Consider the following 16,780-nt stretch of genomic DNA (forward strand, 5'->3'; position numbering starts at 1 on the left):
TCTCTTAAGTTTTTCTTTTTGAGATAAGACCACAGGGCTCAAGTGCAGAGGAGGGAAGCAGAGCCAGGCTCTGGCTGGTGACCCTGTTCTAGGATGTCCTTACACTTTGATGCCACATCCTCTGTCCTGCTCATGAACTCAGCCYCCTGAGCTGCAGATCACAGGGTCCAGCTCTCAGGAGTCTGGGACCGGGAGAGGGACCCTGGTGCTACAATTCTGCTGCACAGAGTTGGGGGTTGGCTCTTCCTTCTGGAGAAGAGGGTGGGGACGATGGTGCCAGATCACACGGACACGACCCCATTCCCAGCTCTCACTCAGGCAGTGCAGACGCCACCCAAGGCACAGCAGCTGCCAGGACAGCCACCAAGGTGCCCCTGACATGAAAGAGGACAGAAACCAGGCACTGGTCAGCAACGGGGCTCATTTATTATCTCACCAAAATGAGTGACAAACAGCTGCAGTAACGTCAGAAGAACCAAAGCTTTGCCCAGGGCTCCCTGCTGCACCATTTGGCACTGGGAGGGTTTGTGATGGAGTCAGTGGATCTGGGAGATCCCTGAATGCAGGGAGTGGATTTGAGGCTGTTCCCAGTGGCCTGTGTCCTCCTGATGCCACCATCCCACAATGCTGATTTCTATTTCCTCCTCCTACACCAGCTGCCTGCCCTTGAAATAGGAGAAGGCACATGGCAGCCCCCAAAAATGGCTGCACTGTGTGTGGGATGTATCCAGAACCAAGAGCCTCTTGCAGCAGTGGGGTTTGGGGGCACCGAGGCAGCCAGGTGACTACAGACAGGAGTGCCCCAGATGTGCTGTGTTGTGTGAGGGGGTGAAGGTGGAGGGGGCCTGGTGTGCCCTGGGGTGCCTTGGCTCAGTGCTGCTGGGTGACCTCAGGCAGAGCACATGGGTTTTCTGGGAACTCTTTGGATTTGGCTGCTTTGGGTTTCAGAGACCCCTTGTGAGACACTGTTGGTCAGAGTGAGAGACTGAGCATCCCCAGCTCCTGGTACTGGCTGATGTGAGGGTTGTGTCCAACCCATGAGGCTCCCGGTGAATGAGCAGAGAGTCCCAAAACAGAGGCAGTCCCAAACTCAGGTGCACACACAGATATGCTGCTGTCAATGGTGTGAGACAGACACCAGCCTGTTTCCATGGGTGTGTGGGACCTGCAGAGAGCCCTAGAAAACAAGGCCTGGAGTTCCTGTGGGTGGCCACATCATGGCACTTGGTCATTTCCATGTATTGCCACAGAGCAATAGCTTTGGCTAATGGTCTYTTCCTTGAGAAGACACGCTTGGCTTTGCTGCAGGCTCCTCCTGGCTGGTGGTGCTGCAGGGTGAGGAGGAGGAGGGTTTCCCTGACCCCCTTCTTGAGCCAGTGGGGCTCTCTCCCAGGCATTTCTGAGCAGAAGTGAGGCTCATACAGGGGTTGTCTCTTCCCATGGCCAGCCCTGAGCATCTGGAGCTCAGTCAGAGCCCTGCTGGGCCAGGGGCAGCTGGCAGAGCGGTRCCTGTTGCCCAGGCAGGTGTGATGGGGATGAGGGTAGGCAGGTTGGACTGGTGCTTTCCAGGGAGCAGTTTGCGTCACCGCGCTGGCCCCTCGGCACTGGTGCTGGCCCTTGGCGTGTGCTGTGGGGCTGTCCCCACGGCTGCTCCCTGCGGGTTTACAAGTGGGACGGATAGGGCGGCGTGGGAGGGGATGGGAGGAAAGTTATCCGCAGGCTGCTGCCGGATGGGTCCCGGCTCTCTGAAGCAATCAGCACCTCACTGTCACTGAGGCAGGGACAATGCTCAGAGAAGCCCCTCTCCTTCCCCCTGGTGCCCACCCTTTGCTGGTAGGGGATGAGAGCCATGGAGGGGAAGTTGTAGCTATCAAGGATGGGGCGCACTCCCAGGGAATCGGGTGTCTCAAACATGTGGTCAATGTCGGAGAAGTTCACCAGAGCCTGGGTGGAGTCATAGGAGCTTTTCTCCATGTCATCAGCCCTGCAGGCCTGGGGGAAAYTGCCCTTGTCCTGCCCTTTCTGCCTCAGCAGGCGGAAGTCATCTCTGAAGTGGGGGTTGAAGAGCAGGTAGAGCAAGGGGTTGAGGCAGGCAGGCAGGGGCAGCACCACAAGGAGGACGGATTTGATGACCTCTGGCGTGATAAGGAAGAGGTTGAGGGTGGAGGAGAAGGTGAGGAAGGCCACYGGGCAGTAGAGGAGGCAGTTGGTGAAGATCAGCCAGGCCACGTGCTTGACCATGGCGCAGTCCCAGACGGCGCTGAACTCYCCCTTGAGCAGGTGGCAGTAGAGTCGGATGTAGGTGCCAGTGATGGTCAGGAAGCAGAGCATGTTTGTCATCACCAGGCCCACAGTGAAGGCCAGGGTGGCGGGTTTCCCCTCTGGGATGGGGTACGGAAGGCACAGGGGGGATGCTCCATATTCCCCGACAGAGAAGAGAGGCAGGACGGCAGCAACTGAGGACARCARCAGGCAGCAGCAGGCAGCAACCTTGACCTTGCCCAGGGAGGGGGACTTGCCGTAGCCCCGCACGCAGGAGACTGAGAGGCTGCACTGCACTGCAGCCAGGGTCAGCAGGAAGATGGCAGCCTGGGAGGCCAGCACGGACAGGAAGCCCGTCACCCTGCAGCCCGCGCCCGTCTCCCATCTGGCGCCGAACCTGGCGAAGTGGCCGTAGGTGAGGGTGTCCACCAGGGCCAGCATGCTGCAGGAGATGCCCGTCAGCATGTTGGCGCCGGCGATGGAGCCCACGAGGAAYTTCACTGGGGACAGGTAGCTGGGTGAGGCAAAGACAGCCAGGATGACCAGCCCGTTGCAGAGCACCGAGACCACAACGATGAGCCAGACTCCCAGGCGGATGATCCAGCTCTCAAACAAGTGATCACAGGGCTTGAAGGGACCTGGAAGACAAACGCCAGAGTTACACCCAGCACATCCGCTTGGCTCCAGTGGTGCTTCTCAGAGTGGTGGCCAAGTCCCAGCCCTCTCCTGGGGCCAAGTCCCAGCCCTCTCCTGGCCCCACCAGCCATGTGAGTGCTGAGGTCTGGCAAGGAAAATAGGACATTGCCCACCCTCTTCTGCAGCTGCCTCTTGGCTCTCTCCCTGCACTCCTGACCCCACACTGGAGTGCCTCTGGCATCCTCTCAGATGATGTCTAGGGCAGGAACAAGGTGTCGGGAGAGGTCAAAGTGAAATGTAAAAATAACAAACTGATCAGAGCTCCCAAAACATAAAATGTCGTGCCTGCAGACCCACCTGTACTCCTGGTGTCAGTCTGGCATTTGGGCCCCTCTACCATTACCTGCTGCTTCTCTTGTTCTGGGATGTGGGAGTCAGTGTTGTGAGATCTGCCAGGATGCTGTGTCCGGCTCTGGCAGKGCCAGAGTGGACTCCAGATATTGGCTAAGAGGTGTCTGACTGTCCCTGCATGAGTGGCCTCTGCACCATGAGCTGAAGTGTCTGGGCAGGAGGACAGAGSGAGGGAGCTGGGGTGGCAGAGAACGGACAGAGGGGGCTGGGCAGGCAGAACATGGAAGGATATCAGGAGAAAGTAGAAGTGGATGGATGGGGCAGTGAGTGAAGGAAGATCATGGAGGAGTAAAAAGGGGACTACTGTGGATGCTTTTTGCCAAAGGAAATAGAAGAGGATTGGGAAAGAGAGAGTGGACAATAACATATGGCTGCCTCTGGGAGGGATTGGGATATTTCAGTGWGGGACTCAGCAAAATCAGAAACAGGACGGTAGAAGTTTTAGGTGGCAGAGAGCAAACAAAATAAGAGGAAATGTTGAAACCTTTTCCATCCCAAAGGAGTGCCAGGCAGCAGGACATGCCCTCAGCCGAAATCTTGTTCCTTTTTCAACAAGCTCAGTGGGACAACTGGTGAATGCTCTGTACCTGCCAGTGTGCCACAGCAGGCTGGCTGGAATCAGACCTCTCCAGGTGTGCTGGTGTAGGACCCCACTGAGCTATAAATGGTGACAAAACCAGAAGGCAACTTCCTCGAGCCCCAGCTAACAGGTRCAGTCCGGTGCTTCCCTGCTCTCCCTTCCTCAGGAAAGGGAGCAAAGCACCCTGCAGTCTGCAGTGCTACAGGTGTGATCAGGGCATCAAGGACAAGGCCTTGCCACGCAATATTCCAGGCTGGCTCAGACAGAGCTGGGTGTAAGTCATGCAAGGGAACAGGGGCTTCTGGAGAGCCAGATGTGAGTGCAGCACGTCGGTGGATGGAGGAGCYGGTGACACCTGGGATCGCTGACCTGGGCCTCTCCTCACAGGAGGAGGAAGGGGAAAAGGAAACTCCTCACCTGTCCCCCATTAGGCCCAAGCCCAACCTATCAGGCTTCTGGTCTGTGAGGTCCTGGGGGATCCTGGGGATTTCGAGAAACTCAAAGGATCCCAGCTCTGTTGAAAGGGTTTCCCTGGGTGCTCACCGGGGCTTGGTGTGCACTGAACAGTGGGGTGCAGCTTTGATTCCTCAAGGTCCAGCTGGAGATCATCTGCATCCAGGTCATCTGGGGAGAAAAGAACAAGAAATGGTGCTGAGAGAAGAAYGAGCAGAACCATCAGAGCTGACTGGGCTGGGAGCTTTTCCTGCTGTCCGTCCTSTACACAGACCTGCCCAGCCAGTTCCCAGCCTGTAAGTTCAATGTCACTGCTGGTGTACAGTTTGTCCCCTGGAGTCACTGCTGCAGAGGGAGAAGATCTTGTAAACGTTGTTGGGTTGCAGTGCAGCCAACCCCTCTGTTTTTAGGTTACTCCCAACATTTGAAGTGTAAGAGCCCCAGCTCCCAGAGCTGTGTGACTGCGGTTCCCTCCTCCCAGCACGCTTTATTAAAAGTAAATAAATACTCCAGCCTGTGTGGTTACAGAACACAAAGCCTTCAAATGCATCTTCTCCATGGGAGCTTTCTGGGCAGGCCCTGTGCAATGTTAGTTCATCACCAGGAATTCTGGGGCTTTGTTCAGAGGGAACCATCAGCCTCTTCTTGCAGCACAAATTCTTCATCAGCAGCCACCACCACCAAACAGCTCAGCAGCAAAGAGACAAGGAAAGCCAACATTTATTGCTTTATTTTATATCCTGTGCAGTCTTGRGGCTGTGTGCCCTGTTTTGAATTGTGGATGTTCTCAGGGTTTGCTGGAGGCAGAGTGGCTGCTGCAGACTCTGCATCTGTGGGGTTTGTGCAGCCAGGCTGCAGAGCCCAGCCCAGCACCAGCATCYCTGTCCCACTGGCAGCTGCACCCCAAGCCAGGCTGGGGCCTGCTGAGGGTCAGGCAGAGCCCCCCTGGCTGAAGGAGAAGCTGCTGGAAGGGAATGGGGACGAGCCCTCAGCTGGGTTTTCAGTGTAGGTAGTCACCAAGGTGAGTGGCATCCCCTCAGTCTGATCCAGGATGTGCTTTGCTGCTTTGCTCCCTGCTCCTCTTCCCCAGTCCCGCTGACTGACAGCACTGGGACACGGGGAGGACAGCTGCTGTCCCGCTGCCCAGTTCCCACCCATGGCACCAGCACAGCCTGCAGCTCCCAGTGGAGATCTTTGGAGGGTTTTCTGCCAGCGGGAGGAAAGGGAAAGGATGTGGTTTTGTTCTTGCTGCAGCCTGGCAGCCAGAGAGCTGGATCTGTGGGATGAGCTCTCTCTTGGATGAACAGACTGATGCTGGAGCCCAGGCTGCACCTGGCAGCTCAGACACTGCCCAGGAAGGGAAATTTCCACAGTGCTGAAGATAAGGCTGACCTGAGTGGGATTTACTTGTCTCCTCTATTTAGAAGTAGTGCCTCTCATGAGCTCTGTTCCCTGCCTGTGTTTGAAAATGTGACTGGGATTATTTGATTAAAGGATGATGACAAATAACGTGCTATCTTTAGTGCCTTCTGACAAGCTTCATGGCTTTCTCAGCTTCAGGGAGCTTTGGAAAAAAAATAATTTTTAAAATCTGTCTGTATAAGAATTGAAATATTACTGCTGCYTTGGAGCCTGGCAAGAAAACACTCACAGTGGGATGGAAAAATATTTCATCCTTGTATTTTATAGTCTTATAAATCTCCAGTGTCTTTTCCAGCCACAGTGTGGAGGCTGTGATGTGCAGTCACGATATCCCAATAACACAGACACAGCCTTGCACTTCCTGTGCTCTGCTGAGACCCAGCCCTTGGGAAAGCATAACCTGTGCCATCCCTGTTCTCCTCAAAGCCTGGTTTTAAGCCCAGGTTAAACATTTTCATGAAGTGAAGGATGATCTTTTGTTTTGCCTGGACTACTGAACCTGCTGGGAATTACAAAGCAATCCTCAGTCAGCACAGCAGGATTCAAAGTGGAAAATGTACCTCTCTCTGCTGGAAACCAGTCCTTCCCCAGCCTGGGAACTGTGGGGAAAGGAGAATGGCTGTTGTGTCCTAGCAAGGCAGGCTGCACTGGTTTTGAAAAAGCTGTCATTTATTTGAATTTTGTTAAGGCACCTCCACTTTCTAGGTCCTATGGACAAACCTCACTTTGCCAGTAGTGCCTTTTCCATGGGAAAGGAGCTGCCTGTACCAACAGCAAGTGAGAGGAAGAGGAGGAGAATTGCTGGAGATGGGATAGAACAGAAAACACTGAATGCTTTTTCCCCTTAGTGCTGTCAGTTTGTTGCCCTTAGTACTGTGAGCTCATTCCCTTGGTGCCCTCTGCTCATTCCCTTGGTGCCCTCTGCTCATTCCCTTGGTGCCCTCTGCTCATTCCCTTGGTCCTGCCTGCCTCAGCCAGGGCAGCCCCAGGGTCTGCAGGGACCCGCCCTCTCCTCGGCATAAGGGCACAAGTGGCTGCAAGGGGTCTGGGCAGATCCCGTTTTGAGTCTCGAGCAGCCTTCTTGAATGACAGAAGGAGGAAAAGTGCAGCTGCAAGGACCCTGCAGGGTTTGCCATGTGCTTGCAGGAGTTCATGAGTAACTTTACAAGCTGTTGGAGGAGCTGGGCTCGGGGAAGCAGTGCCCTGCTGCTGAGGATAACCATTCCGGTGTGCTCCCTGCTCACTCCCAGAGCTTTGTTCCATTATTGCAAACACATGCTGCTAAGTGAACACATCCCTTCCTGTCCTCAAATCCCAAGGGARGTGCTGGGATGGTGAGGGAAGTGCCCCAGGACACCTTTCCTGCCCTCCTTTGCAGCCACTGTTGGGAGCTGCTGGGACTGCTGGGAGCTGTCCTGGTGACAGGCCCTGAGGCACTTTTGGGTTCCTGCTCAGCCACAGGGGACAGATTTGGGGCAGGGGGTGTCTGTTGAACACTGCCAGTTGTAATCCAAAGAGCCTGAGACARTCAGGATAGTCCAGCCTGGAGAAGAGAAGGCCCCAGGCTGACCTTAGAGACTCTTCTGGTGCCTAAAGAGGCTCCAAGAGATCTGGAGAGAAGCTGCAAGTGTCCAAGGCCAGGCTGGACTGGGTTTGGAGCAGCCTGGGATAGTTCAAGGTGTCCCTGCCCATGGCAGGAGTGGAATGAGAAGACCTTTAAGGTACTTCCCAAGCCCAAACCATTCTACAATTCTATATCCCATACATTGAAAATGCTGGAATGAGACCTTAAATACCTGTTGTGACAAGGTGACAGAATGATGAGACATGCACTGACCCCACTCCTTTGGGCCTCAGATGGCTGTTACTCAGAGGCAAATGGACGTTATTGGTGGTTGGGGTGGGTTCCCAGGCATCCAGGGCTTTGGAAGGATGGGAAAGGGCTGACCTGGCCCTGGGGTCTGTGTCACCAGTGTGCTCTGTCTGGAGTCAGGCGGTGCCTCGGGTGCTGGCCGTGGCTGTGGGATTGGTGCTGGATGTGGGAGCAGCAGAGGCTGCAGGAGCCCCTGTAAGGAAGGGCAGGGCTGGGTGTCGGGGAGCCACTTCTTGTCCCTGCATGGCTGCCTGAGACAAGTGGCCTTTCACCACCCAGAACTGAGTTCTGYGGACTTGCACAAGCACAAGCACCCCACAAGGCTGACAACACAGAGCTGTCTGGAAATGTTCCCTGTCCCTCTCACAAGTTGTCTCCCAGAACCTGAATGCCTGGACAAGCCTGGCTGGATCCTGCTGTGGCACTGCCCTGAGGTGTTTTCTCTTGAGTAGACCACTTGCCCTCTTGCATGAAAGGAATGTTTGGGAGGCTTTWTGCTCTTTAATGAGAAAGTGTTGCAAGGTTCATATAACCCAGCTAAATACCGCAGTGGCCATCAGGAAGGAAGAACAGGGAAYAGAAATAAAGCAATGATGAATTAAGTAAAACAGCAATGTCCCAAACMCTTTATCATCAAGAACAGACCCATTGCTGGATATAAGGGGAGTCATCTGCAAAAGCTGCACATCATCAGGGTGCATTTCACATTTGCACCTCTGTGCTTTGATATTTCCAGACAGATTAATGCTTGAACATCTCAAAATGGGAGCCTTTATGAGCTACAAACATTCTCATTTGGCACGTCTTAGAATCAGTCAGCATTCCCCTCTGGTCCCACCATCCATGGGGTTGAGGCTGGCTTGGAGGCCAGTCTGGGACCCTGTGGTGGGTTTTGGACTTCTGACAGTGCCAGGTGAGAGCCAGCAAAAGCAAGTCTGTGGCCMCTTGTCACAAATGAGATCTTTCCACAAGTGCTGTAATTTGCTGGGCAAACCCCACAACGATCTGCAGCAGCCCTGCTGCAGTATGGGCTGCACTAATGATGGAAAAAGTGACCTGGCTCAGAACAAAATCCTGCAGCAATGCCTGTAACATGACTCCTGTGTACTGTCTGGCCAGTGTTACCACCAAGTCTACCATGCTTCCTGGAGCCACATCATGCCAGTAGGAATCGCATTTGCTCCCCTCTGGCTGGGCTTTTTGTGTGTCTAAAGCTGATTCTTAGGCTGTGAAGGATCAGGACAGGAGCAGAGCACAGGGTTCGTGGGTCACTCGCTGGCTGTGTCACAAATGTCTCGGTCATCCTGCCCTTGACACAGGCATGCTGACCCAACGGCTCTGGGTCAGTGTCAGCCTCCAGACCCAGCCCTGCCTGCTCAGGGTGTGGGAGGGCTCTGCAGAGCCCCTGGCTGTGGCTGGATGCTCAGTGCTCCTGGGAGCAGGTGAGTCAGGGGCTCCCCAGGACACTGCCCTCTCTCCATCTACCACGGTGGATTTGTCTGCAGGATGTCTGAGATCTTGGAAAAGCACTGTATTTACACAAATATATAAATAGATGCAGCATCCGGGTTGYGTCCTGAAATGCTGTTTCCACTCTCCAGCAGCTACAGAGGGAGCAAAAGGGCTCATGCTTTTTTTTTCACATTATTCTGAGATTCTGTTGCAAAGGGATCCCACCAGCCTTGTCCCACAGCTKCTGCTGTGGGGCTGGGCGTGCAGGGGTGCCTTGTCCTCTCTGCTGGCCTCCTGAAGCTGGCTTCCTGCAGGTCTGTGCAGAGCTACACACTGGATGGAKCACAGAACAAACAGACTCTTGGACAGAAAGTGCTCCTCGACCRTGGAGCCCCTTCTTCCCTGCCTTGGCCACTCCCTGCGCTGTGCTCCCCAAATGTGTCCTGTTGCCACACTTAACCCTTACCTTCGCTGTGACATCAGGGGTGTGCACAAAAGCAGCAYAGGTCTCTCTGCCTCCAGCCAGCTGAATGTTCCACATCTTTGAGTTCATTCTCTTACTCAGATTAATCCCAGGGTCCTTCCTCTAGATGTTGTAACACCAAAGACTGATGTCCTACTGAAGGCTCCAMATTGCCCAGAAGTCTAATGACCAAGCCCAGTTGTCCCAGGTAGCCTAAGCCACCTCCCAGTGGCCTGGGCAGCCTCCCTCCATASCCASCAAGGCCAAATTGACAAACAKGTCWGTGTTATGGCAGACTGCCAKGTCCTTTGRTTGCATYGTCAAGGTTTGAAYGKGCCAGATCTACCCTTCCTTCCACACAGGGTCACCAGATGAAGCCCATTCAAAGCCATGGGCCACCTGTGTTGAAGAAGGCTCAGCCTGCCTCCCCTGAGGCAGGGATCACCTCTGGCAGTGGCTCCAGCATTGCACCCTAAAACACAGCCCTTCAGCCCTGGTTACTCACAGTGGTTATCGGTGTGGCCTGGGAACAATTCCAGGGTCCTCTTGTGGGGATCCTCCTCCTCAGGGCTCATGTCTTCAGCCTCCCACTGGCTGGACCCCCTGAAGAAGCTGCTGCAGCTCCCGTAGGCACAGCACTGGTAGGCATATGGCACCTCCAGGACTCTGCGCAGAGGAAAGCAGAACTTTAGAGTGTGTCCCCTCCAGGACCTGACTCTTAAGCACTTTTTGCTTAATTCCTTCAGTTGCTCAGAGATGAAACTCATCTGTACAGAGTCAAAATATTCTGAGTTGGAAGGGACCCACAAGGAGTCATGTYCAGTTCTTAAGTGAATGGGCCATTGTGGGATCACACCCGCAATGTTGGTGCTGTTAGCACTGTACCCTAAACCACCTGAGCTAACCTCAGAGTCAAAAAATTGTGGAATGCCCTCTGAATTTCTGTGATACCCTTGTGCAGGGGCCACACTGATCTTCCCTGCATGGTTCCAATTTGGGTGCATGTGCTGCTGACATGACCAAAGCTGCTCTGTGTGGTGATGGTCACAGGGGAGAGGGACTTTGCTCTGGCGAGGACTCCATGTAGGACAGAGTGTGGAACCCAGGGCACCCCATAGTGTCTTTGCACTGACCCACTTTTGGTGCTTAAGACACTGTCAGTCAATAGAATGTTGTCAAATGTCAGGTTTGGAAACTGCTCTCAAGTTCCCAGATGGTTCCTTGTCCTGGTTCCAGCCAGAACAGGGTTAATTTTTGCAGTGGGCAGGATGGAGCATGGCCAGGATACACRGGTTATTCTGTACCACCTCACTCATTGCTGGGAGCTGGGGGGAAGGAAGGAGACTCTTCTGGGGAGAAAGGAGAAAATGTGGTGGGGGAGCCATCTGGTATTTGTTTGGTGTTGGGGGCTTTCCATGTAAATAATTTTATTTTCTTATCTTTTTTATTATTAATATTGTTGATGTTACTGTTTGTTTCTTATCTCATTGCTGTTTCCAGTAAATTGTTCGTATCTGAATCGATGATCTTGGCCTTTTGTGCCTCCAGCTGGGGGGTAATGAGTGGTGCATGGTTTTAACAGGAATGCTGAATTGGAGAATACCATTCCTAAAACACCACACTCCTAAAAACCCATCTGCAGTTCTCCTCAGACTGAATTACCCCCTCTCTCCAATATCCCTTGTACAGCCTTCATTTTTTACCCCAAGGCACGTTTTGCTGGGCATCCCTCCCTTGCTTCAAAGGTTCCCTAGAGCATGGCTCCCCTTGCTTGGTGCTCAGGGTCACAGAGGCCCCTTCAAACCCCAGTTCCAGGAGCGTGTCTCCACCCTGACAGCCCTGGCAGGGAATTCTCAGAAATTATTTAAATAGGTMTGATTTCTACTTGAAAGTTGAATTGTTAGTCACTAATTCTAGCATGTATTACGAGGTTAATTCAACAGCAGCTGAGCATCATCTGGATGCAATACCAGGCTGTCTGTCAGCAGCTGCATTTTTGGCTTTGCTGGAAGTCAGGGAGACTGCTGATGAAGGCAAAGGAACCTCAGGTTTTCCAGACAATTAAGGTCTTCTGACAAGATCAGTAAATACGGTGAAACTCTATATTCTAAAAATATGCTTTTGTTTTATGTTCCCAAACATTTCTGGCYGAGCCCGGGAGGGTCTGGAAACGTTGTATACAAGCTTGTTTCCTGTTGTAAGCTCCAAATTAGATGCTATTATTGAAAGGTGGTGGGGAGGTGCAGGCCTCTCCCAGCCAGGCTCAGAACTGCTCTCAGATGGCTCCTGCAGACCTGTCCCAAGAGCAAAGCTACTTAATGGCAGCACCCCAAAATTTAGGGAATTTTAATGGGTCCATTGCCTGGCATGGTTCAGTGAAGCACTGCTGCAGGCTCAGTTTCTCTGGTACCAATCCAAACCAACTCCAGGGATGCAAATGGAATTAATTTAGAGGAGAAACACCCTGGAAGTGCTGAACTTGACCCACCCTGCACMAGGGACTGCCTGTTGGAGTGGGTCTGGAGGAGGCCACGGAGCAGCTACGAGGGCTGGAGCACTGGACCCAGGCTGGGAGAGCTGGGGTGTCCACCTRGAGAAGAGAAGGCTCCAGGGAGACCTCAGGGCCCCTTCCAGTGCCYAAAGGGGCTTGGCACTTGTGAGGCTGCAGCCTGAGTCCTGTGCTCAGTTCTGGACCCTTCACTTCAATAAAAACATTGAGGGGCTGGAGTCAGTCCAGAAGAGGGAGAGGGCAATGGAGCTGAGGAAGGGCCTGGAGAGTAAATCATAAGAAYGGTGGCTGAGGGGGCTCAGCCTGGAGAGAAGAAAGCTCAAGGGGCCCCCCATCAGCAGGSACCTTCTCACTCCCCACAGCTGACATTTGTAACAAGGTGGAGATCGGTTTCTTCTCCCAGGCACTAAGCAACAGGGTGAGAGGAAACGGCCTCAAGCTACACCAGGGGAGACTCATGTTGGAAGGAGGAGGAATTCCTTCAAGGAACGGCTTTTCAGACACTGGGAGGGGCTACTCAGGGAGGTGGTGGAGTCCCCATCCCTGGAAGTGTTCAAGGAATGACTGGACATGGCACTCAGTGCTCTGGGCTGGTGACAAGGTGGGGACTGGGCWCAGGTTGGACTCGATGATCTCTGAGGTCTTTCCCAATATTAATGATTCTTTGATTCTGTGGTTCTGTGAAAAGAGCTGGAGAGGGACTTGGGACAAGGGCCTGGAGGGATAGGAAAAGGGATCCTCATTTCCTAATGACAGAGGGCAGGGTTAGATGGGATATGGASAAGGAATTCTTCCATGTGAGGGTGGGGAGGCCCTGGCACAGGGTGCCCAGAGCAGCTGTGGCTGCCCCTGGATCCCTGGAAGTGTCCAAGGCCAGGCTGGACAGAGCTTGGAGCACCCKGGGATAGTGGAAGCTGTCCCTGACCATGGCAGGGAATGGAATGGGATGAGCTTTARTGTTTCTTTCCAACCCACACCATTCTRTTGTTCAATGATCTTGGGTGTAGAAAACCCTCCAAAAGCTTCTGGAATCCCTTGCCATGTGGAAGCCAGCCATGCAGCAGATCCCAGCTAYGATGAGTGAAAAAGGTCACAAGAGATTCCCCTGCAGGCACCGCTGYTGAGGCAGCCTCCAGTGAGAGCCCCACACTTCTCCTCAGCCTGGGCTGGTGCAGTAACCTGTGAGCCCAGCCCTGTGTGTGAACTGGGGAGTCTCCAGCTTTGGGAACCCCTCCTGGGGGAGGGGGAGCATCAGCTCACACATTCCTGGCTTGAAGGTAGCTCCCTGGAAACACCCAAGCAAGAGGCGACTTAATCCCAGGGGAATTTGTGTTCTCTGGACCGTGGACACCTCAAGGCAGGTGCCACAATGAGACCCAGGAACTGAGGAGGGCCAGGAAGGGCTGAGCCTGCAGCACAGCACTGCGCTCTGAGCCTTTTGCAGCCTCTCCTTGATCAGTTTGACCCCTKCAGGCTCCTCATTAATCCGTCACAGACAAGACACGGCCACACAAACAGAGTTTATGGAAGGAAACCTGGATGTCATTAGCTGGGACTGCTTCTGGGAATGTTTTCCATTGAGAGGAGCCCTGAGCTGGGCCTGCTCCACACTTTCCACTTGTGTGTGTGTGTGTTTGGGGTGGGGGTGGTGGCCTGGGAGCACATCCCTGCTCTCCCGTGGCACATTAAATAGACRAGATGTGCTAGCAGCAGATCTTCCCCCAGCCATGGGCCTGGAAGCACAGAAAGAGCATGGGATGGACGAGGAGAGCAGGAGGCTGTGCTGTGAGCAAATAGAACCTGTGCTGAACACCAGAAAGAGCCAACACTCCAGGTACCTCATCTTGGGGAAGCTCTCCTTGGTGAAGGGCTCCGAGAGAGCCGGGTTGCCTTGGAGCTTCARATGGGTCAGTCCAGCCAAACCATCCAGGGGCAGCGCGACCAGCTGGTTGTTGGTCAAGTCCCTGGTGAGGGGAAAGCAGAGAGGGAGACCATGGTCAGGGCTCTGCTGAGCCAAGCAGAGGGCACTGCCGCGACTGCTGCCTGGATGTGATGCTGGAGTGGGGCTGGGTGCTGTGTGGGGCCAGGAGCCTCTGGAGAGAAAYAAATTGAGACTCATTTTCCAATCTCATGGCCATACTGAGAGCTCTGGGTGGTGCCTCCCTCGCTGTACACATTCGTGCCCCACACATCTCCTCCTACATGACAGGTCAGGAATGGCTGCAGATCCCAGCCCATAAAATACCCAAGAGTCTTAGAGAGGGGGCTGAGGACTGGGGACCCTCCAGAGCCAGCACAGAGGGTCTGCAGTGACTCTTRCAGGAACAGCCCATCATGCTGATATTCCTTGAAGGCATCTAAGGCAGCTATGAAAGCATCAGGAAATGGAGATTTGAATATTCAGGGTGAGAGCATTTTGAAGATGGCTCCTCCTGAACTTCATCATCCCTTTATTAWCAGTGTTAATAGGAAAAYTTGGGATTTGTTCTGTCCAYATCATGYTGAGATATGCACCTCAGCACATYAGTGTTCCAGCAGCTAAACCCCAGMTGTTCTGGTAGCCCAGGGGGTCAGTCTGAGCTCCCATCCATGGCYCACTGGGAAGGAAAATCAACTTACAGCTTGGTGAGGGAATGCAGRGTCACAAAGGCTTCTGGGTGGATAAACCGAATGCAATTCCAGCTCAGGTCTCTGCAAGGCAAGGACACAGCAGTGAGAAGGGAGCAGATGAGAGCAGTGAAATTGCTGAACTGCTGACACCGGCCTGGCCAAGGGCCCTGATGGCAGCAAACGTGGGGTCTGTAGCCCCTTGGTCAGCAGCAGGTTCTGCCCCATTGCAGCTCCTTGTTTGGGTCTGTATGTGGATGGTTTCTGACGGAGGGCACCAGAGTTTGCCCTGCAAGAGCTCTTTGGATGAGACCAATGGGAAAGGTTGTTTATTTTTTTTTGGTTTTTTTTTTTTTTTTCCTGGCCTAATTTCTGTAAATTTTTGGGGTTTATTTGACCCGAATGCCAAACAGGTTGTGCCAGAGCATCCCCAGTGCAGTCACAGTGCTGGGTGCAGCAAGGGCAGACAGGGCCAGGGGTCTGAGAAGGTATATCAGGAACAGTGTGGCCAGCAGGTCCAGGGAGGACATTCTTCCCTTCTACTGGGCAATGGTGAGGCCACACCTTGAGTACTGTGTCCAGTTCTAGGCCCCTCAGTTTAGGAAGGACATTGAGATGCTTGAACATGTCCAGAGGAGGACAAAAAGGCTGGGGAACGGCTTGGAACATAAGCCCTGTGAAGAGTGGCTGAGGGAGCTGTTCTTCAGCCTGGAGAAAAGGAGACTCAGGGGTGACCTTATCACTGAAGGGTGGCTGTGGCAGGTGGGGTCAGTCTCTTTCTCCAGGCAGCAGCTAGCAGAACGAGAGGACAGCCTTAAGCTGCACCAAGGGATATGTAAGTTGGATATCATGATAAAGTTTTTATGAAAAGAGTGATAAAGTACTGGAATGGTCTGCCCGGGGAGACCATGAGACCATCCACCATCCCTGGATGTATTTATCAAAAGACTGGATGTGGCACTTGGTGCTGTGGTTTATTTGAAGTGTCAGGGCAYGGGTTGGACTCGAAGATCTTGAAGGTCTCTTCCAACCTCATGATTCTKTTATTCTGTGATTGTGTGATTTTAGGGATGTCTCCTGCCATGTCAAGGTGCTTTGGATTTACTGAGCCCCCTCCATAAGCTCTGCCTCCATCCTAGTGAGAGGGCTCCGYTCCCTCCATCCCCAGTGGAGAGGAAACCAGCAAGCTGGGACACATTTCTTGCCTAAGGCCGACTACAGGTCAACCTTCACCTCTCCAGCTCTAAGGGAGCCAAGATACCTGCTSAGGTGTGTGTGAGGATGGGTGGGATGGATCCTGGTGGGATGGATCCTTCCCACAGAGACCAGCACAGTTCCCTAGGTGCTCGTAGAGCTTGCTCAGGTGTGTGTGTGTGCCTGTGGCTGGAGCAGCATGCTCAGGTGTCCCTGAGTGCTGCAGTGTCCCCTGTAGCACCTCAGCATTCCCATGTGGTTGTAAATGTGGTGCAGGTAACACTCATGGGATCCCGGGAATGCTGGGCTGCTCAATGGCATTCACACTGCTGCACCACGGCAGGAGGTTTCATGTGATTGAGTTCATTTCCTAACACAACAGCAAATGAAGACTGCCAGGGCTCTTCCCAGATTGTCACAGAGACAATCATGCCCTTYGGGGCAGCTCTCCAAGGTGCCAAGCTCTTAGGAGGTCACTCTGGGTGCGTGGGAAGTGTATGCTTGAGTGTCCTTGGTGCGTGGAACACAAACTTTGAGTTGTGGGGAGGAGCCCTCAACCAAAYGGGAGGCTCTGCATGGATGTGCCCGGCCCAGGACAAGCCCGTGTGGGACAAGGGCTGCTGGAGCTCCGGTACCCCAGGGTCAATCACTGCCAGGAGCTCCTCCTGCATTCACAGGGCCTGACCGTGACGTGGGCTCTGCTGTGGCACAGCTGCAGYRCGTGGGCACCAGCGGGGCAGGGAARGAGGGCATCACAGGTACAGGRGAGGCCCAAAKGATGGTTTGTGCCCTCTTTTTTTCTAAGGTGGAATGGGAGAGGGACTCAGCAGAAAAGCCTCCCAGGAGGGCCAGAGGCAGCAGGGTCGGGAACTCCCCCAGCCCAAGCGGGGTCCCAGCTCCCCTTCCCCAGCACAGCCC

At 53.8% G+C, this 16,780-nt stretch overlaps 1 protein-coding gene and 1 non-coding gene across 2 annotated transcripts; both read right to left on the reverse strand.

Annotated features, from left to right (window-relative positions):
• Positions 1-863: 863 nt before the first annotated feature.
• LGR6 (leucine rich repeat containing G protein-coupled receptor 6) lies at positions 864-14,869 on the reverse strand (the record flags this gene model as incomplete). Its single annotated transcript, XM_057374347.1, has 5 exons — positions 864-2,900; positions 4,433-4,513; positions 10,058-10,218; positions 13,900-14,025; positions 14,681-14,869. Coding segments are annotated over 5 exons (1,795 nt in total), but the record flags the coding sequence as incomplete, so codon positions are not given.
• LOC130578383 (U6 spliceosomal RNA) lies at positions 10,468-10,572 on the reverse strand. The gene has a single exon (XR_008965870.1). It is a non-coding gene; the product is annotated as a U6 spliceosomal RNA (small nuclear RNA).
• Positions 14,870-16,780: the final 1,911 nt, after the last annotated feature.

This window comes from Malurus melanocephalus, unplaced genomic scaffold, assembly GCF_030028575.1.
Source record: "Malurus melanocephalus ecotype Western Australia unplaced genomic scaffold, MMel_1.1 scaffold_224, whole genome shotgun sequence".
NCBI lineage: Eukaryota > Metazoa > Chordata > Aves > Passeriformes > Maluridae > Malurus > Malurus melanocephalus.